This window comes from Myodes glareolus, chromosome 11 (genome assembly GCF_982192425.1).
Source record: "Myodes glareolus chromosome 11, mMyoGla1.1, whole genome shotgun sequence".
NCBI classification, from domain to species: Eukaryota; Metazoa; Chordata; class Mammalia; order Rodentia; family Cricetidae; genus Myodes; species Myodes glareolus.
In genome coordinates, this window is record NC_142036.1 from 60,783,335 (window position 1) to 60,810,445 (window position 27,111).

Here is a 27,111-nt window from a genome sequence, read left to right on the forward strand (position 1 = left end):
CCTCTTGACCCGGAAATCAACCTCCCGAGGTGCATTCTGGGTCGTGTAGTCCACGTAGGGAGCGAAGCCGTGGCCGAAGACGCCAGGAAGAGGAAGTCGGAATGTTGGAACGCTGCCAGAGCGGTGAGGCGGGGTCAAGACCTTAAACGGAAATGACGCTTCCCTGCCCGGAGCGGAAGTTTCCCGCCCCACCCGTAAGAGTTGAGGTTTGACCAGCGCAAGTGAGGTTCTTGTCCCGGTTCCAGTTTCCGTGGCTCCTCCTCCTGTCATTGCAGGTGTTATTCCTGGGACTCAGGTATTCTCCGTTTTGCTTTTATCCCGTGGTGCAGGCTTCGGCCGAGTGTTGCCCGTGTGTACATGAGCCAGAGGAAGAGTCTGTACCGGGCACAGAGGCGACATGTTCTGCAGGGCTGGTTACCATTGGAAGCGGTTTACTCTGTACTCCTGAGTGAGAGTCTTTCTTCCAGCAGACTACTCATCGGTACCGGAGAACGCAATCGATGTCAAACGTCAGTCTTATAGACAGAGTACTTTCCTTTTTTCTTTTCTCCTTTTTTCTCTATCTTTTTTTAAAAAATATTCCTAGTCTTTGGGGATCTTCCTTGTCCCGCCTTCCTCTTCCATGCTTCCTTTTCCTCTCGTCGCCTGCTGGCTGTGGAGTGTTAAAGGCTTCTGTCAGTTTTCATGTCTGCATCACTCAGTTTTCTAGAAGGTGCAGAATCTGTACCTTCCCTCTATAGCTAGCTGACCACTTTGCATTAGACGAGGTGCTTAAGATCTTTCCAAGGTATCCTCTGTGGGGCTCACCCCCTTCGCCCCACCTGCACTTCTCCAGTCTCCCAGTAGGATCCTCCAGCGCCTCTGCAGTCTTTCAATCTCCTGGAGACGGAGATCGCTAGACAATTTCAGTTGTGGTGCAAGTTCTTGCCATCACAGCCCTAAGAGAATTCCGCCCAGAGGATTTAGGGTTGATAGACATCATTTTAAACGAACTGAGAATGTGATGGCTGACGGATGTTTTCCCTTTGTAAATGCAACCATAAGGAGAATTAAGTGTATCTCCTGTAAGGTCAAACGCTTTGGGTATGAAAGAGCAACTTTTGTTTCTGTATTTGAAGTATTTGAAACAGACAATCGCTGTACGTGGCTGGCCTTGAACTCCCGTCTCGACCTGTTGAGATTACAAGTGTGCACTGCCGTTCCAGGTTTAAAGACAGATTTCGGGGAGGGGGAGGAGAAAGCGGACTTTTAAAGAAATACTACAATTGCTTTTCAGTGACCTAGTGATAAAAGACTAAGTTTCTAAGTTTGAAGTTCAAAGTTTATGTTCAAATGCAAGTATTTCTGCCCTGCCTTGTACCAAATGGGATGTCCCTTGAATTACTTAGTTTTCCTGTTTTGTTTTGTTGTTGTTTTCTTCATGACAGGGTTTCCTTGTGTAATCCTGGCTGTCCTGGAACCAGCTCTATAGACCAGGCTGAACTTGAACTCAGATATCCACCTGCCTCTGCCTCCCAAGTGCTGAGATTAAAACCGAGTGCGACCATACTCCATTATATTGCTTTTTGAAATCTTTCAATAATCGAGTCACGTGTGACAAAATGCTTTATAACAATAATTGATACTCCTGGTGCTGCAAGTTGAAATTTTATCGTTGTTTTATTATTGCACAATCTAAATATCATAGATTTCTCTTTTCTTTTTTGAAAAATAGTCATATAGTCATCGAGGCTGTATAACACTGTTGCCTGTGCTTTGGTTTCAAGCCTAGCTAATTTGCTCATTAGCTTTTGTAGTTTGTGATCTGTGGCTGCTGTTTGGTCTTGTTTCACTGTGCTGGACATTGAAGCTTTGCTTACTAGGGAAAAGCTGGCCTTCGTTGACCATTTTGATGTGTAAGTGGATCTATCCAAGTTTGATTTAGCAAATATATTTTACTAGAAAAACAACAACAAAAACCCTGCTGTCCTTGCCCCTTTTCTATTTTTAGAGGCAGGATAAGGACAGGAATAAAAAAACAAGAGATGACTGTTAACACCTGTCAGTGAGAAAGAGCGACTGCCAAGTGGCTGGGTCTTGGTAGAGCACTTGCCTAGTATATGCAAGGTTCTGGATTATATTTAGAGTACTACGAAAAAAAAAGCATGGGCTGGGGGCACGGGGTAAGGGGATGGAGGAGAACTTGACAGATTCCTATTTCCAACCTAAGGTGCTTAAATGTATTATTCTATTCATATGTGCTCAGACTTCAGGAGCCTAGTCCACACTGAAGGAAACAGGAGAATGATGTATACATTAGAATGTACACGTTAGAATGCCAGTTTATGTTGGAATAGAAGGTAATTCTTTCTGGGGATGAGAATTTTCAGATTGAAAACTCCAGCATACTCTTCATGTATCTAAGAACTTAGGAAGCCAAGTTACTAACCAGACTAAGGTTGTGTGGTAATCAGTATCAAAGAAAAGGAACTTAGTTTTGAATAGTTTCATTATTAGTTATGGCAGAAATATAAGAATGATCCTTTCTCTCTATAAACAACACTACTCAAAAGGCCGGGACCCATAAATCGAGCATTGCCCTGTCCTTTTCCTTCGAGCAAAGCAAGATGAGTCCTTCTTCCTCTCAGGTCCCTGTAGCTCAGTGTGTGTTACAGATTGTATTTATGTCTGTTATGTTACATCTCCTTGAAGATCTGGAAATACATCAGATCGATTGTGACTATTTAGGAAATGGGACTTCACTGTCACGTGACTTACTATCTGTTAAATGATCTTATAGAGTGTATGTCCTGTTTAGTATATATTTTGTTTACAGCTATTAAAAGTACTTAAGTTTCTTTTAGTCTTATTTTTGAAGTCTTGAAGTCCTTTCTGTATTTACTAGAAAAGCATTCATGTGTAATAATAGAGTTAAGATAAAGAACAGAGTTTTTTGGTTTTGGTTTTTTTTTTTTGGTTTTGTTTTGTTTTGTTTTTTTCTTTTGGATTTTCAAGACAGAATTTCTCTGTGTAGCCTTGGCTGTTCAGGAACTCATTTTGTACACCAAGCTGTCCTTCAACTCAGAGATCTGCCTGCCTCTGCTTCTCAAATGCTGGGAATAAAGACGTGCTAAAGTGCAGGGTTTTAATAATAAATACACTTTCTGTTGTAAAAGTCAACCTCAGAACATTGAAAGGAAGTAGTTGCGGCTATACTGAAAATTGCAAATTTGAGTTAGGCAAAATTTCAAAGATTTCCAAATAATTTAAACTAAGGTAGCAGATTGCAGGAAGGTATGTGCTTCCTATCTTCATCCTTTGAGCTGCTCTTAAGAAGGGTGAACACATTTGCTCTAGATGCATATTTTATTTCCAGAGTCAGAGGTAATGAATTTGTCGTATGAATCACTGAAGCACGTTTTCCTGGTCCAATAGCCCCCAATCGTGACATGGAGACTTAATTTTAGTTCTGAATGCTCGGCCTTATCTTAGGCTTGTCCCACTAGCTCTTATAACTTAATTTAACCTGTTTCTCTCCATCTACATTTTGCTTTGGGGCTTTTACCTTTCTTTCATTCTGTATGTCTTTCTTTCCTGCTCTGGCAACTGGATAGCTGGCCCTGGGCATCTCCTCTTCCTTCCTCGTTCTCTCTCCAGCCTAGATTCCTCCTCTTATTTTTTATCTCTGTCCTCCAGCCCCGCCATTCAGCTTTTTATTAAACCAATCAGGCCTTAAGCAGGCAAAGTAAAGCAAATCCAACACATCTTTACATAGTTAAACAAATCCAGCACATCTTTACATAGCTAATTATTCTGCAACATAAAACAAATGCAATACATCTTTACATAGTTAAACAAATATTCTATTCCACAAAAAGTTCACTTTATGCCTTTGTGTGTTCTTACCCAAATTTTATAAACATCCCTGAAGTAATGGAAACGAAAATAAATTCTGTAGACAATAAGGACGTGTATAATTTAAGAAGGTGTTCTTAATAAGTACAATGAAAATGAAAGGTTATTAACCAATGATTTAGTCCGTTTATTGTGTGCTATGTGCTGAATACTGTGCTAATATTTAGCAAATATTAACTCATCTAATACTCATAACAACAGATCGAGGTTCTGTATTTTTCATTTGTATTAGATCTATTTTAAGGATCAGAAGAAGAAAGTCAATTTAACTGTTTGCTTAGAGCTTTTGGAAGATTGGTGAAAGGGAAAAGGGTGCTAAAACTGGGATAAAATTTGATTTTCTTTCATAATTAATCTTTATATTTTTATGTATTATTTGATTATATATTTTTATCTACCTTTTTTTCTGTTTCTGTTCCAAATTTTGTTAATTGTGTCAGAGCTTTTAATTAGGTTAAGGAATTATGAGCTGTTGTTTTTGTTGTTTTGAAACAGGGTCTCCCTATATAGCCCTTGCTTTTTGCTTTATGTTTCCAAACCTAAAACATAAGGATTCATGTTAGTGACAGGCAGGTGATTTTACTTTTGTTTCTCTAGATATAATAAAAATAATTTTCAGGGAGCATGCAATATTACCACTTTATTCTGTAGATGATAAGCATATATTATAACTGGTTGAATTCTACTCTAAAGAAAGCTGAACAAAGGGAAAAAATTTAATGACAGAGCAGTTATGATAAAAATCTGATTTGTTAAATCACATTATGTATACTCTCATTTCTTCTCTATTTACTTGCTGTGGCTGTGATCTATATTTATATGGTGGCAGTTAATTGCCTCCCAGCTGATTTCAGCACCAGTTCTTTGTAGCTTAGATGTTAATTAAGTAGACAGGTACTAAACTCGCAGCCTTATCTTTATTATCTTGGTTTTAGAGCCTAAAATTGTGAAGTCTTTTAACATAATATGGTATTGACACAGCATGAATATCATTAGAAATGAACTACAATGCTGTTACCTTGTTGAAACTTAGACATTGATACTGTTTGTTCAGTATTGACTAATTCAGTTCATACATATATAGTACTTTTAAGTATTTGTTTTAACAAAAGTTAAAACAAAAATATGACTAGCATGTAGAGGCAATTCAGTATATCAAATCAACTCTTAGACCATCAACAGAAGGGAGTTGTTGCTGCCTGGATTCCTCTTTGGTTTGTTCTAATGCCCTGATACAGTATTTATGTGATCTGGGTGTTTACATACGTGTACATTTATCCTTTGTTCTTTATAGCCTTACTTTTTTAGATTTGTTTGAGACAGGATCTCACCCTTTATCCCAGGTGGGTCTGGAACTCATCATAAATCCTCCTGCTCAGCCATCTGTGTGCTTGGATTGCAGGTGTGAACCACCAGTCTCAGCTCTGAAATTACATATTAAATGTATTTGTATATTAAATTAACATATGCCCAAGGTCGCCCACTGTTAGGTAGGTTGGCTGTTAGGTAGCCAAATGTGGACTTAACTCAGACCTGTCTGGCTCTAGTTCATATTTTCTTCACTGTTCTTTCCTGTTTTCAGTGGAACTTGTCCTTCCTTCTCCATAAGACTGTTACTGAGATAAATAAAGAAACATAGTAAAATTATTTTATAGCATGGGGTTTGAAGATTAGAAATATTTTTTTCTTTGAGTTACTTTTAGACATTTATGGATAGATAAGAACCAAATATAATAATAGTTATGAATATTGACCAAGTTACAAGTAAACTTTGCAATATTCTGGCTAGAAATGCTCAGGGTTCACAAGCATAGAACTTGTGAGGAGAGCTGAAGCAGGCTATGTAGCCTCCCTCTGCTCTGTGCTTTCTCACTCTGTCCACGATGGAACACAGGAATATTCATTTCTATTAGGCCCCTAAGTGATACTGATACTGATACTTTTGGTACAAAGACCATGTTTTAAACTCTATAGCTGAATAACTTCTATAAATTTTTAAGACATATTTCTTGAGAAAGGAAAGAGGTCACATTAGAATTTTTGATAATGGAATATGATAAACCTAGTGTGTCATTAATTTCAAGTTCCTATTTTAACCTTCCCCTTTTAAAGTTTTATTTATAATTACTTTAGTTTAGCATTAAAAATATGATTTACTATGTAACTTTAATTCCCAATAGTTGTTTTTAGTTTAAACATTTTTAATTTCAGTTACTGTTTGTGTGAGAGAGAAGGGAGAAAGAAAGAACAATGTGACAGGTATAGAGGTCAGAGAACAACTTTTGGGAGTCAGTTCTCTCTTTTCACTGTGAGTTTTGGGGATCAGCTCAAACTCAGCCATAAGGTCTGAATAGCAAAGCGTTTTCACCTACTGGCCAGTACGTGGAAGAAGTGTGTACAAGTGTTCTTTACCAAGGACCTTTCTTCATCTATTTTAATTTATTTTAATTTTTGATAGTTATTATTATTAATCTGGTATGAAATAAACTGATGTTGGAAATGAATAGTTCGCACATTGGCTAAAATGAGATGAAGACATACTCTTAAGGATGTAAGTGTGTGGATGCAGCTGTAGTACCTTATTGACCCTGCATGAGCCAGGAACCCTAGAGACGCAGAGGGCTCTTAGGAGCTAATGTGGGCACCACTCACTGGCCTTTCCATCTGTCCTGTAAGTGTGTCGTGAGCGAGGTTCTTCTACACTCCTGCTATGATGATGTCCACAGGTGAGGGGTTACCCACATCCTTTTAGAATAGAGTCACCGAATAGAAAACTGCTCAACTTCAGAGTGTAGGCTGGGATTTTTAAGAACTAGTAGGAAGTCAGGTAGCCAGCTTCTGTTGTCAGCCACTGTCCTTTTCTATGTGTGGGTCGAGGATCTAGGCAGTTTACTCTAGAGCTGTTCTTTCTGCTGCCTAAGAAGTAAACTGTCTAAATCTAACATATCCAAATCCTCACGTGGCTCACTGCATATTTACTGATAGAATAGTTAGACATTGGCCCTGCCCCAGTAGATAGTAAGAAAGCTCCCTTCCTTTTTTGGTACACACAGAAGAGAGTTACTTTTTAAGTGGGAAAACTAAAGTCTTCTTAAGGCTAATATTGTTACTGATAAGTAACATCTAATAAGTGTTGGGTACCTACATGCCTGCAACAGAAAGACATCTCCCCCTTTTAATACTGTTTGCTGTGCTGTGCACATGAGAAAACCAAGGCTTTAAGGTGACCTTCACAGGGTCATACAGTTATTAAACAGTTTAGACAATACTATAAACTGAGCAGTCTGATTCTAGAGTTAAGTCTCTTGAAATTATATTGTTGTGCCTCTCTGGATCTGTGTAATATGTATCACATGTGTGTGCTTATGTATTGTATGTGTGCACATGTTATTTACAAGTTATATTGTGTTATACTTTTATACCACCTGTACCACAGACCCTAGAATGAGTTCCTTATCTAATGCTAAGAGGTAGTGCAACATAGAAAGTGAAACACCACTCAAGTAAACAACTAAAAAGTAATGAAGACAAAGTTAATGCAATCGTTGAGACCCTTACTGTTCAACACTATTATAGCATCTTGTGTTTATAAATTCAGCTAATCCTCAATTCACCCTCACTATAATTGAGAAGCCTTTATCCCCTGGCTTACCACATAACCCTCAGTTTTCCCTTTCTCTAGACTCCGTACCCTCAGCTCTGTTACTCATTCGACATGTTCTGCATTCTCTTCAGTGGGTTGTCTGGTTTGTTTCAGTTCCCTTCAGGATATGCCTAAAGTCTGTGCACCTATGTGAACTGACATTTCAGAACAAAGTCTCCTTTCTAACATTCCATGAATTATAAACCCACATCAGATTAGGTGTTAAAGTAGTACTGAGATTAAAATCCCTAAACCCTTAAACCATCTCTCAGATCAGTTATTTCTCTCCTTTATGCTTGTGCCGATGTTTTGGAATGTTGATATTTTAATCCCTATTAAAATTATGTTAAATGTCAGGTCTTTTAGGATCTTTAATTTGTTGTCCAGTGTTTTCTCTGCCCATCTTGGTCATTTCATGGTCACTACAAAGGACATGGGCAGAACCAGAGTATGGTCATCCTGACTCTACAGTCCTCCACTAGAGTCATCCCCCCCCCCAGTCCCTGACTCTACAGTCCTCTGCTAGAATCATCCCCCCCCAGTTCCTGTTCTTTTAGTAGTATGCACTGCGCATTTGCTTATTTGCCTACCTGGACTAAATTATAGTTTTAGATTTGTTTTTAAAAAAAATATTGAGAGGCATAGTAAAATTCTTTGCTAATCTCTAAAAATACAAATACACTTTTTGGATAGAAAACCCTAAGCTCACCGTGAGAAGAAATGAAGTCTCTGATGTGCCCTTTAGACTGACTTAATCCATTTAAGGCAATCACGAATCATATCCATGCTAATTTTAGAGTATTATCTAGAGTTAAGATGAATCTTCTTAGACTGTTTATAAAATTTAGTCTCACTTTTGAGATAAGTGTCCAGTTCTCTATCTTTGGAATCTTATTTGTAGGTCTTTGTAACTAATTCGGAATGTAATTGTTTAGTCTGGGAGAAATATGTTCTTATAAAGTATCTAGCTCTTGCTTTTCAACCTTTCTATTTTCCATTGACATTGTTCATTGTTCACTGTTCAGCCTGGCTATGATTCTCTTTGTTAAATCAGACAAATGAGAGTGGGGGGTTACAAATCTGCACATATATACTTAAGTTAACCTCATGTAAAGGAATAGACTTTTAGAGAAATTTAATATTAACCTAGACTGAGAAGGTTGAAAAAGGAAAGGTTATAGGCCTTACTTAACACTTACTAAGAAAACATTTGAGAGATAGTACCTTTTATAGAGAGCTGTAACATTAATACTCATATGAGCATTATTGGGATGAAAGACTATTATGGGAAAGAATATGAATTAGTAAGCATGGAGGTCATAGGAAGAGGCAATTTAATGAAGTGAACCTCATGTACGATATGGAACCATATGTGCTATATATCCTTTATATGGAACTTTATGCTTTGCAAAGTCACTGTCAGTTGGTATTATTGGTGCTATTGTTGAAAAAAGAGAGTTTCAAAACTAATTTGGCTGTAAGCAATTTTTTCTCTATATGTTTGTATTTTATTGTAGTGCTTGCTGAGTCTTTAATAAAAATAATGGAACATTTAGTTTATATCTAAAAGTCCATATGGTTTGGCCTTATCATTAGAACAGTTTGGGTCTTCACTTCCTAATCTCTTTAACAAAGGAGTTGCATTAGATGATAGTTAAATTCCTTTATCTCTAAAAGCCTCTGTTTTAATGTTCACTGTTTAAAACCCAGCAAAGTAGTGAATAAATAAGTTGGACTTTTGCACTTTGGGACACAGGCTCACACTGGCATGGCATTTTGAAATAACCATCTGTGTCTTTTACTTTCTGTAGATGGACCACACAGCCCCGACCTACATGCTTGCTAACCTAACCCACTTGCATTCAGAACAACTTCTGCAGGGCTTGAATCTCCTTCGTCAGCATCACGAACTCTGTGACATCATTCTTCGAGTCGGTGATGTTAAAATTCATGCTCATAAAGTGGTACTTGCCAGCATCAGCCCGTACTTCAAGGCTATGTTCACTGGGAACCTCTCTGAGAAGGAGAACAGTGAGGTTGAGTTCCAGTGCATTGATGAAGCTGCGCTGCAGGCCCTCGTGGAGTATGCCTACACGGGGACAGTTTTCATTTCTCAGGACACGGTTGAATCTCTCCTGCCGGCAGCAAACCTACTCCAGATAAAACTTGTCCTGAAGGAATGTTGTGCATTTCTTGAAAGCCAGCTTGACCCTGGTAACTGTATTGGAATTTCCCGTTTTGCAGAGACGTATGGTTGTCATGACCTTTATTTGGCGGCTACTAAATACATATGCCAGAATTTTGAATCTGTTTGCCAGACAGAAGAGTTTTTTGAGCTTACGCATGCTGATTTGGATGAAATTGTCTCCAATGACTGCTTGAATGTAGCTACTGAAGAGTCAGTTTTTTATGCATTAGAGTCTTGGATCAAGTATGATGTACAAGAACGCCAGAAATACTTAGCACAGCTGCTGAACAGTGTACGGTTACCATTGCTGAGTGTTAAGTTCCTCACTAGGCTTTATGAAGCAAATCACCTTATCCGTGATGATCGTACTTGTAAACATCTCTTAAATGAAGCCCTAAAGTACCACTTCATGCCTGAACATAGACTCTCACATCAGACAGTCTTGATGACACGACCGCGCTGTGCTCCCAAAGTATTGTGTGCAGTAGGAGGAAAATCTGGACTCTTTGCCTGTTTGGATAGGTAAATAAATGGGTTTTTTAAAGGAGTAATACAATAACATATTGTGCTTTTTAAATGTGCTAATTTTCTGTATTTAAGAAATATTTTTATTTTCCTTTCATTTGCTCTTTTGATGTTCTTTCTCTCCTTTTTATTTCTAAATTATTTATGAGAATATTTTAATCATATTTCCATACATTCTCTATTATACTCAATTATTAGTCCTTCCTTTACCCCAAATGTGTACATTGATCTATCCTGGTTATATACTAATTGTCTAATGTTTATTTCTACTTCCTTCTCCGCCTCTTCTTTTTTCTCCCCTTTCCTCTATCCTTATGCTTCACTCTCTCCTTCTCGTCTTCCTTCCAGCAATGTGTTCAAGAAGAGAGCTAGGAATCTGTGATGAGGGCAGGCGGAGGAGAATGAAAATAGTTGGTTAGAAGAACATCAAGGAAATGAGAAAATAAACTACCATAAATAACTTCCATGTGAAATTGCTTTTATTTTTTACAATTGTAAAAATGTTTTTATTTTTCTAATATTTTACAGCAGGGATTGTCAGTCTGTTCTGTAAAGAGCCCAGTAGAAGGTATTTCAGACTGGTGGGCCTTCTTGTCTTTGTTGCATCTACTTAATTCCACTTTTGTGAGATGAGATCAACCATAGACAGTATATAAATGATTAAGCATGGATGTGTTCCAATAAAACTTTGTTTGCAAAAATAGATGGACTGAATTTTAGGCCATGACTGTGGCTTGTCAACCCTTGATTTAGTTCTCTATGCAAGTCACCCTTTGACACTTACAACATAGCTTGAGGTTCTTTGTCTTTCTTTTCATACAGGTCACTTCATGAAAATGTTGATGTTTGATATATTCTTTCAATACTGTGGATTTCTTTCTGGCCATTTCCAAAACTTTGGTTAACTACTTTCTTTCTCCAGTTGTAGGAAGCTTGTTATATCATCAATAACAATTCATTTATTCTAATTTTAAATAAGTTTCACTGTGCATTTCCTTACTAGCCTAAAAGTACTCTTTTTAAGATTGGTCTACAAGTAGAGTATTGCTTGCGGTATTCACGCATGTTAATTCATTGACTCAGGCTTAAAAGAAAGGACTATTGGCATGAACTGAGTAATTGACGTGACAAAATTTCAAATATGAATATATATTGATAAAACTTCTTGTGTAATTTCCTTTTGGTTTCTCAAATATTAAAAACAATGAACTTGTCATTGAAAATTAGGAAAATATTCTTATATTTACATCTAATAATCTTTTTCTCATTGTGTCTATCATAGTAAATTTTAAAATATCATTTTTACGAAGATGTTTATTGAAGCATTATTAATAACTATGGAAAAATTGGAACCAACCTGATGATTATTCAGTTTAATTCTACACCAAACGGTGCTAGGTAAAGGGTCTTCAATAAATCCATAATTTAGTGAAAAACTAAATATTTTATATAGTATACTAATGCATTGATAAAGATAATTCTGTGCAATTATTAAGGAGGAGTATTTATTCCATTTGGACAACTTAGGGGAGATTTTGTATGGAAGTTAGTGTCTAAGGTAAGTTTTGAAATGAAAATAAGAGTCAAGCAAAGAAGGGAAAGATAAGGAATGCAGAGACAAAGGCATGGTACAGTATAGGTCATAAAAATAAAAGCTGTTTGATAGCGAAAAATCAAAAGTTCTGACTGACTAGTGAGTGGTTGTCCACCTAAGCCATTTCTGATATTACCGTATGCCAATGAGAAGATGTTTATATATGTTACAAAAGAGTTTTAAAGGGGATAGTGTAATAATCAGATTTTCATATCAGATCATTCTGGCTGCATTTTAGAGAAACTCAGAAGAACCAGGATTAACCTCGGAGTGGGTAGATAAGAAGCTGTTGTAGAAGTCCAGGCAAGGGGAGCCGGATGTAAGTTCTAGTAGTTTAGAGTATTGGCTGCTCTTGCAGAGGTCCCAGGTTAGGCTCCCAGCACCCTTTGGCACTCACAACTATCTGTAACTCCGGTTCCAAGAGATCTGACACCCTCTTCTAGATACCTTCTTCTGGCCCCTGTAGGCACCAGGCATGGAAGCATACACATATAACAAGAATAAATGTCTTAATGAAAGAAAGGATGGGCAAGAGAATAAGGTAGTTTAAGAGATGTTTTGAGAGAGTAAATTGATGGGATTTGGTTCTTAGATGGATAGAGAAGAAGGATGCTGAAGGAGAGGGAGAAAGCAAATATGGATGAGATTTTTGTAGTTAATGATGGATTGAAGGTTTACCCACCAAGAAGGAGAAATACAAGACAGGGAGCCACTTTAAGGGAACAGTGTGTTCAGTTTCAGATATATGGAGATTGAGTACCTATTAAATATTCAAGTAAAAATGTCCTACTGCTTATTGGATATGAATGCATTTATCAGTAGTCTTGTCTCGAAATTTGGAAGTCCCACAGCATAATTGAAAAGTATAAATTAAGTTGGGCAGTAGTGGCGCATGCCTGTAATCTCAGAACTCAGGAGGCAGAGATAGGCGGAATCTCTGTGAGTTCAAGGCCAGCCTGGTCTATAAGTGCTAGTTCTAGGACAGGCTCCAAAATACAGAGAAACCTTGCCTCGGAAGACCAAGGGGGTGGGGGAGGAGAGGTATAAATTAAACAATGACATCTCTGATGAACTCTGTTACCAGAATAAATGTTCTTTTTTTTTCCCCAGTAAGAACATACAGAAAGGACAAAGGATTGATTAATGAATATCAATCCAGCAACATTTTAGAGATGGAAAACCAAGAGTAAATAGTGTCATGGACCTCAAGGAATTTGTTTGTCAAAAAGGAGGGAATATGATCAACAGATTAAAGTGTATAGAAAAGGTTCAGAAAGATAATGATTGTAGCTGTTACATGTGGCAGTATAAAGACCACTAATGACTTTGATGACAGCAGAACTGTTGGAATGTTGTAGATATACCCTGTTGAGAAAGAGTGAAGAAGGTGGCTGTGAAGACAGCAGTGCACAAGTTGGGAAGGTCTGATTTTGTTAGATTTTGTTCTTGAATAGAAACATTGGGTATATTTGAAAGAAGATGCCAAAATAAAGAGGGGAGCAGGCTGAAGATGCAGGACAAAGGATGGTTCCTGATAGGACAAGGACAGGTCTTGAGATCGTAGGACAGTAACAGAAAAGAGGGGGAAGACTAGGATATTTGTTCGGGTAGAGCAGAGCGATGAGAGCAAGGTCTGAGGAGATCCTGTTCTCTGGATTTTTTTTTTTTTTTTTTTTTTTTTGGTGTAGGACTAACTAAGGTCTGCTAGAGAAGAAAGTGGGTTGGTTAGGTAGTTTAGGAAATTAAGAAAAGAACCAAGCATCTCCCTAGGTGGAGTAATAAGGATGATAGTGTAATTGAGACTAATTTAAGTAATTGTGTGAATATGTTAGCTCTCAGATGGATAAGTAGCAGCACGATTTATACTCGTCCCATGAAAGTATCAATATAACTGATCACCGTTTGTCCTTAGAAGACTTTACTGGGGGCCAAGTGTAGTACTATACTCCTATAATCCCAGGACTTGGGAGACAGGGACAGGAGGATAGCCATGAGCTTGAGGTCACCATGCATTACCGAAGGAGTTCTAAACAACCAAGCCTACATAGTAAAACACTGCTTCAAATTAAAAACAAGAACAACAGCACTCAAAATCATTAGGATGAGTACCTTTGTGCTGTATCTGTTTCAATGAGTTACCTAACATGATTTAGGTAAGTGGAAATCCATAAATTCTGGGTAATCCACCTTAGACCTTCTGGTTTCATTTCTACTGTGAGGTGGTTTTTGTTTTTTTTTTTCTTACTCTAACCAAATATCTTATTTTGTAAGAACCCCCGGGCTGTTTAGCCATTATTTAGCAGTATTTAGCATGACCATGGAAGTGAATTTGCTCTACAAGAGAGGAGTTTGGCTCCTTTGATTCCCTTTTGTGTGTTGCCAATAGCTTCTTCTACTATGTTATTATGTAGTAAAAAAAAAAAAAATGTGCTTGTCACAGCCAGGCCCTCCCAGTGTTAAAGGCCATGAGCCAGATAAACTTCCATTGTTTATATTATACCCAATCGGTAATTTTCTGTTAGGGCAGAAAATAACCTGACAGAACCATTGGTGCAAGGAAGCAGGATTGTTGCTGTAACAAATGCTTGGAAGTGTGGAAGCACTTTGGAAACTGGGTAAAGGATGCATGTTGATCAGATCTGAAGGATTTTTTCTTGGTTTTTATGACCAAACATTAAAAACAGTTCTAGATTGAAGAAGAATCAGTCTGAATCTTCCTAGGTGTACCTATACTGTACATGACCGGCATATTGGGAGAAGCGTGGGTGGTGGGTGGGAGAAGAAGAAGGGCGGTTGTGATGTAGTCTTAGACAGATACGAAGAACATGGACTGGGAACTTGGAGGAAATGTCACCCTTGTTGTACAATTGCAAAGAACTTGTGAAGAACTTAAAAATTTGTGAAGAACGTATCTCTCCTTTTACTAACACTGCCCCCCTGCTTAACAGGCTAGACTATCTGGCCAAAGAAGTTCTAAGCAGCTGTTTTGCTGTGTGGCTATTTTTAAGTAAATATGCTTAAGATGTGAGAAGAAAGAAATGACCCAAAGATCGGATTTATAATCAAGTGAGGATTAGAATGGAAAAGTTGAGAAATTCACAGCCTTTGCATTGTCAAGGGTTGAAAAGGTTTGCTTAAGAACAAACCACAGCTGGGACCATATGAATCCCACAGACCAAAGATGCCAGCAAGGGTGTAAGGATGCCAGAACCTGCCAGCAGGAGGAAGAGAGACTGACAGCATGTTAATAGTCTTTGTGGCTGCTCTTCTTACCACAGAGCCATAGCTCTAGGAGGGCAGAGCAGTTTTAGGCAAAGGCCCAGGGCACGCTGCACAAACCTGCAGACCAAGGCCGCCTCAGGACTCTGGGCACAGCACTCAGCACAGTGCTCTGACTACCCCAGCTGCCGCTCAAGCAGGCCCAGACGCAGCTTGACTCACCAGAGGTTCAGAACACAGTAACGGCGGGCTTTCCTACTTAAATAGAAAACAGAAACAATGATAGGCCTAGGTATGTAGATCTGTGGTAAAGATGGAACAGCTGCAGAGAGGCTGCTCCTTAAGTGCTGAGCAACTAGGAGATGGGAGAGCTACAGGCCATAAGACTCCACATACTGTGAGGTATTGAGTGGCCTGAACCCAACAAAACCATACAAAGAGTTAAGGCTTTCTTGGGCCTTATGCTGCTAAATCCTACCCAGTATGCACAGCCCATGGAGTCAAAGGCGATTGGTCTCTGGTGATTTCTTAGTCATGGGACAGATGTATACTACACCTTACTTAGCATTTTCTTTCTGATGAATTATTGTCTTGTGCTCCATTGAGCATTACTGGTTGCCTGCTACCAAACTGTCTATAGTAGATACTCAATAGAGGAGACACCTTAAGTATGAAATTCTAAGTGAAGGTATGTATTTTCAAATTTCTTAGATAAAATTGTGTTCCAGAGTAGTTTGTACCAGTTTATGCTCTTTGCCACAGTATGTCCATGTCTGCACAACACTCTTGGCAGTGGTTATGAAGGTACATCATGATTTATTGTGGTTTGGATTTGCATGACCTTGATTACTAAAACAAGTTCACATTCTTGTTAATGAGCATTTGGGTTTTTTAATCTATTATTTTTCTGCTTATTCACTAGCGTGGAGATGTACTTTCCCCAGAATGACTCTTGGATTGGTCTGGCGCCTCTAAATATTCCTCGCTATGAATTTGGAATATGTGTTTTAGACCAAAAAGTGTATGTTATAGGTGGTATTGAGACGAACGTGCGTCCCGGTGTCACTATCAGAAAACATGAAAACTCAGTGGAGTGTTGGGATCCTGATACAAACACCTGGACTTCTCTAGAGAGGATGAACGAGAGCCGAAGCACCCTGGGAGTAGTGGTCCTTGCAGGAGAACTTTATGCTTTAGGTGGCTATGACGGACAGTCTTACTTGCAATCTGTAGAGAAATACATCCCAAAAATAAGACAGTGGCAGCCGGTGGCCCCAATGACAACCACAAGAAGTTGTTTTGCTGCGGCTGTTCTGGATGGAATGATATACGCCATTGGAGGGTATGGCCCTGCTCACATGAACAGGTATTTAACATGATAACTGAATTGCTTCCATTTGTAGGTTTTTACAGAATCACGATTTAGAGTCATTTTTGAATTTTAAATAACTTGTGCTTATGAATCGACTTTTTAAATATGCTTAAGTAATATTGACAGACATTTGGGAATTTGGACTGTCCCAAGTGTAATTGTTTTTTATCACTGAGATTCAAATCTCTCCTAATAAATTTTATTTCCAGCTAATGTAATGAACTACATTTTAGATATTTTCTTAAATTGCTTATTATAATCAAGTAGAAGTGCAATTCATGCATTCCAGTACATTATAAAACATCGCAACATTAAAATTTTGGGCCAGTAAGATTGCTCAGTGGGTAAATGTGCTTACTGTGCCAGCCTGACAAACTGAGTTCAGTCTTTGGACCCCACAGTGGAAGGAAAGAGCCATGTCTCACGTGCTTCTCTCTTTCCTGTGGTATCTTCACAGTCATATTTATGTATGTATAGTATGTTTTTTTAAAGAAGCAGATTTTAAAATTAAGATCTTATTTCATATTCCTTTTTGGATTCAATGGTCATACATAACTAATAATAACACATAGACATGTCAGTGCACTGCTAGGATGAACATGAGAGTTTCTGTACTCTAGTATAGTCTTGGAATGAAGGAGAAATCTAGGTAAGAAAAGTAAAGTTTACAAGTTACTGATTGTATGTACGATGAATCATAGTTCTAAACCTTTGTTTAAAATTGATGTTCTAAAGAATTTTATCTCTTGGAGTGGTATTTCACTCATTGAGAGCAATCTAATGAAAAAGTTTTGTGCTTATATATACCACACTGCCATTTTGTGTGAGGGATGCGTGCATCCATGAAATTGGTTCTACAACCAATACCTCATGGATATCTTATAACTGAATAAAAGAATAACATGCAGCTATTGTTATATCCTGTGCACAAAGTAAACTTTTATACCTGAAATCTTATCTGCAGTTGCCTAAACAGTTGGGACAAATTACTATTATTTTTATCTATCTGTTTACTTAGCTTTTTAAACTGTGTATTTTAGTTTTGCTTTAGCAGAAAAAGTAACAAAATGACCTATGAATTAATTCTTCCTCATGTAAATACTTGCAGTGTGGAACGTTATGATCCAAGTAAGGATTCCTGGGAGATGGTTGCTTCCATGGCTGATAAAAGGATTCACTTTGGCGTTGGAGTTATGCTAGGTTTTATTTTTGTGGTAGGTGGGCATAATGGTGTCTCGCATTTGTCAAGCATTGAAAGATATGACCCTCATCAAAATCAGTGGACAGTGTGTAGACCAATGAAAGAGCCCAGGACAGGTAATTATTCATTCATTCACTCATTCTTTTGTTTATTTGTTTTGTGGCATTGGGGGTTGAAACCCAGGCTTGTTAAATATTCTAGAACTGAACTGTGTCTTAGCTGTTAACTCATGAAACCCTGTATGCAGGGCTAAGTGTGTGTGTGTGTGTGTGTGTGTGTGTGAGAGAGAGAGAGAGAGAGAGAGAGAGAGAGAGAGAGAGAGAGACATACAGAGACAAATACACAGAGAAAGAGAGCAGGCGAGAGCAGCAGGCATACAGTATAGTACATGTATGTGGAGGTCAGAGAAGATTTTACAGAAATTGGTTCTCTGTGGCCTTGTTTTGATTTCATGTTGCCATGCTGCAGTCTGACCTGTAACCTTCCCGCCCTTTCTCCTGACTCCATCTGCCTCTCACATTGAGTGAACGGATATTTTTTAATCACATGCTGACTTTCTTTCCTTTGGATGTGTACCAAGAAGTGGGATAGCTGGATGCTATAGTAGTTCTGTTTTTCGCATTGTGGGGAGTTCATTCAGATTTCAGTTATGGATGGAATGATTTACATTTTCACCAATGGTCTGTAGGTTCCTTTTCCCCATGTCCTCTCTAGCAGGTGTTGTTTTCCTGAATATTAGCCACTTACCCCATTCTCACTGGGGTAAGGTGGGATCTCAATATCCCTCTGATATGCATCACATTGATAACTAAGGAGTGTTGAACATTTTTCATGTATTTATGGTTTGTACTTTTGAGAGTTCTCTGTTTAGTTTGTTTGCTCAGTTATTCATGGAATTATTTGGGTTTCTGTTTGAGTCCTTTATATTAGTTCCTTATTAGATAAATGTCTAGCCAAGATTGTCTTCTGTTTTGCAGGCTGCTATTTCACTCTGGTAGTAGCTCCGCTTGCTGTCCAGTCTTGTTTACTGTTTACTGCTTGCTGAACTGTTGCGCTCCTATTCAGAGAGTTGTCATCTAACGCCTCTGACTTGAACCATTTTCTGTTTGTCTTCTTCTTACAACTTCAGAACTTCATATCATACTTGAAAGGTTTTGATCTGTTTTGAATGGATTTTTGTCTAGTGTGAGAGACTGGCATCTAGTATTGTTCTTCTACATTCAGATTTCTAATTGTCCCAACACCATTTTTTTTAATTTTTCCATTTAAATATTTACACTTCCTTCCCTCCTCCCAATCCCCTCCCGCTCCCCCACACTCCTTTCTCCCTCTCCCTCCCTGCTTGAGAGAGGGCAGGGAACCCTACCCTATGGGAAGTCCGAGGCCCTCCCCCTACATCCAGGCCTAGGATGCTATGCATCCACATAGACTAGAGTCCCAAAAAGCCAGATGTATGCTTTTGTCTCCTTTGTCAAGGTGACTATAGCTGTGGGGATTTATTTCTAGGTCCTCTATTCTATCCCATTGACCTAATGTATTTTTTGTTTTTTGTGGTTTTTTTTTGGGGGGGGGGTTGGTTTTGTTTTATTTTTGCCAAACCATGTATTTTTATTGGGGAACTGAGACCATCAATATTTAGAGTTATTATTGAAAGGTGTGTATAACTCCTGTCATTTTGGTAGTTCTATGGTGTCCTCTCAGATCTCATTTGACTTCATGTCCTGGTGTTATTTGTTCCCTGTGACCGCTTGAGTATGCTTATCCCTTCCTCAGACTGAAGTATTCCTTCTAGTGTCATCTCTATAGTCATGGACATGTATCTTCTGGACCTGTCTACTTGGCGTTCCACAGATCTCTTCTACCTGAACAGGCATTTCTTTCATAAGTTGGGGAGTTTTCTTCTGTGATTTATTTTACTGAGGATATTTTCTGTGCCCTCACCATGATTTTCTTCTTTCTGTATCCTCGTTGGGTTCTTGAAACATATTTATAATTTCTGTTTTGAGATTCTTGTCTTGTGTACCAGCTAAGTTTTGTTTTTTCAGGATTTCAAAACATTGCTGTTAGGAGTGTTACTTTATAGAGAGACTTTGGCTTCCATATTCCTACTGGTTTGGGGGCCTAGGCATCTAGAGTTTGGTTGTTACTGGTAGGGTTTTTGTTTTTGATTTTGTATGGATATCTGTTCTCACCTATACCTATACTTTTGCATATAACATACATACACACAAGAAATAATAGGGAGAGTTTAAAGTTAAGTAGAGATAGCAATCCAGAAAAGAGAGAGGAGAGAGAGGCACAGCAAAGAAAGGAATGGAGGGAAACTATCAGTATCTCTTTCTTTCAAGAAGCGCGCGTGCGCGCGCGCGCACACACACACACACACACACACACACACACACACACCCTACACACATATACTACACATACACAAAGTAAGTTCAAGGACAAAACAAACAAAAAAGTTAAAAAAAAATAAGTATGCCAGTTACCTTGATCCAACATCGCACTTTCTTTGCATACATTGAAATTTCACACTGTACCCTGTGACCAAGGCCAATTACTTTCCTGCAGTAGGGAGGGAGGGAGAGTAGAGTACAGACGGCATGGTGAAGGCAGCTGACTGCTTTGGTGAAAGGTTCTTCTTTTGGTTTGATTTTGGTTTTGTTTTCTCTAGTAAGTCTATATTGCTATATTACCTGTATAATTATAGTGGATTGTTGAAATGAATTTTCAAAATGAATTAAAATATAAATTATTCTCAGTGAGGCATAGTCTACTTCATAATGAACCTGTTTGTTCTCTCCCCGTCTTAGGAGTTGGTGCTGCAGTAGTTGATAACTACCTTTATGTAGTCGGTGGTCACTCAGGGTCTTCCTACCTGAACACAGTACAGAAATACGACCCTATCTCAGATACATGGCTGGACTCAGCTGGCATGATATACTGCCGCTGCAATTTTGGATTGACTGCACTTTGAGAAGTGTGAACTCGTGGACATTGCACGTGGTGGTGCCACAGAAAGAACGCCCAGTGTCCTGAACCGGAAAGCTGCACTGCTTTCTCTGTGACTTGAAGTGGCATGAAGACTCAAAAGCTTGTTGGGTACTTTGAACTGATAAATAGTTTGACTTGCTCTTGATTAATCAGTGAATCAATAATTAAAAAACAAAAAGAAAGAAAGGAAAAAAAAAAGGAAAGACCTAACCAATTGAATTGTGCACTTTTCTCCACTAAGACTGGGATAAACTAGTTTTTATATTCCTAAATTTAGAGAAAACCTTGCTGCTTTTTAATTTTGTTTCTAATAGTTTAAGCTCTTCTTTCTTATCTGTATCATGATTTACTAGGATGAGAGACGCTTCAGACCTTGGAGTATAGTGAATGATTGCATAGAATGTGGATAGTGATTGTGGAATATAAATTCATATGCTTCACATTGTTTTTTTAAAAAGGGCTGCTTTTACTTCGGGTACTTTTAAGGATTGTAAATAACATGTCAGTCCTCTGAGGGCTCTTTCTGCTAATTGACTTTAGGGCTAATAGTGTGATAAGGTTGCAAAACAATGGCTTTTATTATCATGTTTAGAGCCCTGTTTTAAGATATATTTATTGTTTATGCTTTTTCTATATGGGCTGAATGACCTCATCTATGCTTTGGGAAGCATAGATAGAAAAGTAATCAAGTCTCTTTCAGTTCCTTAGTGTTACCCAGCAGGCTTTGGACAGTCAATGTAAATATATTTGAAAGGTGTTTAGTACCACCCTTGATACATATTGTGTTTCTCATATATTCTTAATTTTAATTTTTTTAAGGTCTTAATTTTGTTTTCAGTGTTCAAATAAAAATGGTGCTAACTGTAGGATGTATAACAAAGCTATAACCAATGTTATTTGGGTGTTCAGTGTGAGATGCATGATGTACTATGATAATCTTTTTTATTTTTACTGCTTGATTTCATCTGTGCTTTTGAAAAGTGTTAGTGAGTCTATTAATGTTAGCCTCCAACATCGTCAGAATGGCTTGAGTTATACTCCATGGTTTTTTAGTGGTGACGTGAAGAATGATGCTTTTTTTTGTTCTGATTTTCTTCCTGTTGTAGAAATTCCTTGCCCTGCAGCACAGAACTACATGCAGTGAATACATCTGCTAGGCTGGTGTGCAGTTACTTTGTTCATTTCCGAGGTCACTGAGGATTTTTAACTTACTGAGGAAAACTGGAACTCGATGTTTACTTGAATAAATGGTTCTAAATATGGTTGTGCTTTGATTAAAGAAACTGTCTTTCAAAACAAAACTGTTTGTTACAGCCACTGACCGCTTATTTAAAAAGTAGTTAACTTATTTTAGCATGGTTTAGTGAACATCTGTTAGTCTTAGACACATTAACTTGATTTTGTTACTATGTTGGTACTTGGATTTTCGTATTTAGTACTTTTGTTTTCATTTCCTTTATTTTTTTCTTTTTCACCTGCCTACTCTCTCTCTCTTTATAACTTCTACAAGACCAGTGAATATTTTTCCTAAGAAGAAAAGCTTGTCCTGCATTCTTAAGTGCCATACTAATCTAACTATTGTTAAGAAGCCATTTGTAAGTACAAGCCTAGCTGTACCTGTTAGCATATATGTTATTACTCAAAAGACTATAGTCAGGCAACTTGTAGTTTTTCTTGTTCTTCCATGAACTACCCGTTGTAGATTTGAGAATATACTATGAAACTATGTAAAATCATCTTTAGTCATAAAGTAGCACCGTGCTTTACAAATATTTGCACAGATTATGAAGCCTTGCAAGTAATTTTTAGTCTCTTTTAACCTAGAACTGAAGATAAGCTAATAACATCAACTAAGTATTTTCTATGTCGCTTATTTGAATACCATAGTGACACATAGCAATAACTATTTCATTGATTTGAATAAATCTGTTGACTAGGAATAAGGTGCACTATTATGGTTGACCTAAACCTTAGTTAAAGAAAAGCATTTTAAAGTTGATTTCAGCACATACTTTTAAATCCCCAGCTTAAATGTTTTTGTTTATATCAGTCAAATTATTAAATGTATTGTTACGCTACTTTTAATCTCTTCCTCCCAGAAGTGAGTGAATTCGAAAGACTAGAAAGTTATTTTAGATATAAACACATCTATTCTAATCATCCTCTTCAACAGCGCTTTGCTCGTATATTGTTTCCAGTGTGCAGTCCGTATGAAATACATAGCCATTTGGTAAGTTAGATCAAAAGTATGTACTGACAAATATTTTTAATCTTAAGTTTTATCTTGCTTTAAAACTGAAGCAAAACATTTTGGGCAACAGTAGGATCATGTTCTGTCAACAAAGTACAGAAACATACAAAGCAGAAGAAATAGCGCTCAGACTTTAGAAATACATGGTATCTTAGAACTCCTGTTCATAGGAACCAGAGCTGCTGTGTGTCCTGACACCTGGAAAGTTTACCACAGATTTCTCTTCAAGCTTGAGGTGTTTCATGTGAATACCGTGTACTGTGCTGGTAGGTTGTGACTGTACAGCTCCACGCTTCCTGTGCAACAAAGGATGAAGTGTCAGATTAAACATCCCCAGGTTTAATGTTTTTAGGAAAATGTATGTGTGCATACATATATGTATATATACACATATGCATTCAATACTATTGCATGTCTATGTGTACATATATTCAATCAAGAACTTGAAAGCAATTTAAAACTGCCCAGAAATATTTTGGAAAAGAGTGACAGGAAAACAGAAATCTGGTCAACTGCAATGTTACATGTCGTCTGTAATTATGTCAAAGGAGGTGTGTGTGACATTTGGCTATTTAATGTTTACTGTATGTAGCAATAGAACTTTTTAAGGGAAGCCCAAAGGCTATTTGCAAATTTTATGTAATTGCTAATATTGTTTTAAATATGAATATCAAATTATAGGATGTAGTATCAAATGATAGGAAACTGGTACTTGGTTTTGAAAAGTTTTAGTAGTTGGGCATATGTGACGGATCTACTATATATGTGTGAGACACCATGTTAGGTGCTGTGGTGGCATCTCTTGAAATGTAGACAGGTTACATTCTTCACTCAAAAGAGGGAACTGTAGTGGAGCTCATTTACTCCGGTAATGATTATGAAAATCTGTAACCTAACTCCTTATATCTAAAGTCATAGGAAGGGACATGAAGCGTAGTTTATATACAAACAAATGCTTAGTGTCCAGTTAGGTTTTAATGACATAAGCCAGAGTTGTGAACATTGTGATGTTTACAGAATCCATGTGGGGTCTGCAGAGATGTATCATTGGTTAAGACTAGCTGTTGCTCTTACAGAGGACCCAGGATTGGTTTCCAGGGCCCAGAGAGGCACACAACTGACCCGCAGCTCCAGATTTAGGGCATCCGATGTCCTTTTCTGGCCTGTCTAGGCGCGCGCGCACACACACACACACACACACGCACGCACGCACGCACGCACGCACACACACACACAAATAAAAAATAGCTCCTTTAGAAAAAAGATTTCCATGTGTCTTGGTATTGGATGGTATATTTTCTTTTTTTTTCTATTTTTTTCCTTATTTATTTATTTATTTAAAGAATTTCCACTTCCTCCCCTCCTCCCAATACCCTCCCGCTCCCCCCACTCCCTCTCCTCCTCCCTCACCATTCCCAAGAGCAGTCAGGGTTTCTTGCCCTGTGCGAAATCCAAGTTCCTCCCCCCTCCCTCCAGTTCCAGGAAGGTGAGCATCCAAACAGACAGACAAACAGACCAGGATCCCAAAAAGCCAGTCCATGCAGACGAAACCAGACCCAGTGCCATTGTCAATGGCTTCTCAGTCAGCCCCCATGTCAGCCACATTCAGAGAATCCGGTTTGATCACATGCTCATTCAGTCCCAGTCCAGCTGGCCTTGATGAGCTCTCATTCGATCAGTCCCCTTATATCAGTGGGTGAACGCACCCTTCGCGGTCCTGACTTCCTTTTTCATGTTCTCCCTCCTTCTGCTTCTCATTTGGACCTTGGGGGCTCAGTCCAGTGCTCCAATGTGGGTCTCCGTCTCTATCTCCATCCATCATCGGATGAAGGTTCCCTCTGGTCCTGCCTATCTTGCTCACGTTTTCCCTCCTTCTGCTTCTCATTTGGACCTAGGGAGTTAAGTCCAGTGTTCCAATATGTGTCTCTGTCTTTATCTCCATCCATCGCCATATGAAGGTTCTATGGTGACATGCAAAATATTCATCACTATGGTTATGGACCAAGGCCAATTCAGGCACCCTCTCCTCTACTGCCCAAGGGAACAATCTGGGGACCTATCCTTGGGCCTGGGAACCACTCCAGATCAAGTCTCTTGCAAACTCTAAAATGGCTCCCTTAGTTGAGATATATACTTCCCTGCTCCCATAACCATCCTTCCTCCTTCCTCCCTCCCCCCTCCCATTCCCCCAAGCCATCCCCAATCCTCTCCCTCTACCCTCTCCCTAACCATCTCCCTAACCATCTCCCCTTACTTCCAAACCCCCCCCCCCCGTGCACCCAAGTTTGCCTGGCAATCTTGTCTACTTCTAATATCCAGGAGGATAACTATATGATTTTCTTCAGGTTCACCTTCTTATTTAGCTTCTCTAGGATCACGAATTATAGACTCACAGACCTTTAACTATGGCTAGCATCCACTTATGAGTGAGTACATACCATATTCCTCTTTCTGGGTCTGGGTTACCTCACTCAGTAAAGCGTTTTCTATTTCCTGGATGGTATATTTTCTAATGGAAAAACACAATTAGGAAAAAACACACACAAACTCATTTTCTAGAACATCATGGCTGTGGCAACACTGAGGAAAATACATGTATATCTCATGCTAAGTTCTGCTGTTTTCCAATTGCAGTGTTGGATTCCTGGTACTGTCACCAAAGTGCTCATTTTTTAGGAAAGTCAGATTCTACAATAAAGTTACTGCTTAAAGTTCAATAAATCTATGATAGCCTCTCTAGACTTTCAATTCAGAAAGTTACACAGCTGTGTGACATGTCAAGTTACCGTCCTGGTCTGCTACTTAACCCGTCCTTTCCCACTGTATACAGCATTTTAATTAGACAAGATTTAATGAGATAATAATTCTGTGACTGGGTATTTATTGGCTCTTCACTTCCAGTGTACTGAGTTCAGTGTTGATATTCACATTTGGAAAATAAATTTAATACATTTTAAATAGAAAACGTTTACAAATCTTACTAGTGTGAAAATGGTCAAATAAAAATCCAGTTTACATCTCTGCAGAGAGAAAAATTGTCACCCATGCCTTTCATATTACTTACCCACATGTCTTCTGCATTTAATTTTGTCAAGTTATCATGTGTAAAGTCCCACATATTTTAAAATACCAAGCAAAAAGTTCCAAGTTTGCCTTAATATTCATGTGAAATTAAAGAACTGGATGACAATGCCTCTATATTTGCCTTATGAATTGTGTCGTGTCATGAACCAGAGATGGCTGTGATTGTAACAGGAGTCTGAAGCATTGTAGATGTGGAGAACCAGTCGGTGTCCTCTGTTGCAAAGAGTGTGGTTGGTTGTCAGTAAGGTTCATGTTTAAATGTTTTTGTACCTGTATTTTACCTCTAAATAGATACTTTTAGCATCAGGGTTTTATTTTATTTTTGTTTACATAGTAAAGTGGCATTTAACTTGTTGAAGATTGTACTCTTTTTTATTTTATTTTAAGAGTTCTTTGTGCATATTATTGTGGTAATGCTCTGTAATGGTTATAGTTATATTTCATTTAATGTGAAGTGTTTAAAATAAAACTGAAAAATGTACATTTGTATCATGAAATAATTATTGTGAACTGAACTAGTCTTTGTCATGTTCAGCTCTTAAGTAATTCTTAAGCTGTTTCGGGTGCATGGATAGGTGGATGTTGCATGGTTGGACGAATGGACAGGTGGACGGACGGATGAATGAATGTCTCAAAAGATAAGGTGCAGAAGTTTCACAGCACGAGCCTGTAACCCTAGTGAAGGAGAGTCAGGTTAACTTAGTCAGATCTGAAAAGCAGGAATGGACCAGCCCCTTGAAGAAGGCCTAAAGTTTGCTCCAAGGTTGGACTCCTAACAACATCTAGAAGAAAAATCCACTGGGGGGAAAAAGAGCCTGCCTAAGGGAGGATACCCCAGCAATGAGCCAGGAAAGGGAGGGCCCAGAATCCGGAGCCCACAGCAAGCTCCCAGCTGTTGGTTCACCCAAATCCCTGGGAGCTGTTCTAACAGAGGTTGTAGTTTTTGTTCCCTGGCTCCTCCTTTCTCCCCCGCCCCCAACTCTCTGTCCCACCCCACTTCCCCTGCTTCCTAACCCCCTCACAGTGTATAGTTTTTATTTTCCTAAAGGGGCTGACTCCCTTTTGACAAGGGACAATGGCCAGCCTGACACCTCAACTGTGAGTTATGTGAGTGCCAGCTCATTGTCCTTTGCCTGATTTTTT

The 27,111-nt window shown here is 38.5% G+C and overlaps 1 protein-coding gene across 3 annotated transcripts; it reads left to right on the forward strand.

The window, feature by feature from the left end:
* Nucleotides 1-152: 152 nt before the first annotated feature.
* Nucleotides 153-26,449, forward strand: Klhl28 (kelch like family member 28). Of its 3 annotated transcripts, none has more exons than XM_048415871.3 (5): nt 153-295; nt 9,349-10,247; nt 15,986-16,429; nt 17,544-17,752; nt 20,453-26,449. In XM_048415871.3, exons 2-5 carry the CDS (start codon nt 9,349-9,351, stop codon nt 20,614-20,616), a joined length of 1,716 nt encoding a protein of 571 aa, XP_048271828.1. In that variant the 5' UTR covers nt 153-295; the 3' UTR covers nt 20,617-26,449. The 3 variants fall into 3 exon arrangements, with proteins under 3 accessions (XP_048271828.1, XP_048271827.1, XP_048271829.1); XM_048415870.3 differs by lacking the exon at nt 153-295 and adding an exon at nt 338-509; XM_048415872.3 differs by lacking the exon at nt 153-295 and adding an exon at nt 2,352-2,437.
* Nucleotides 26,450-27,111: the final 662 nt, after the last annotated feature.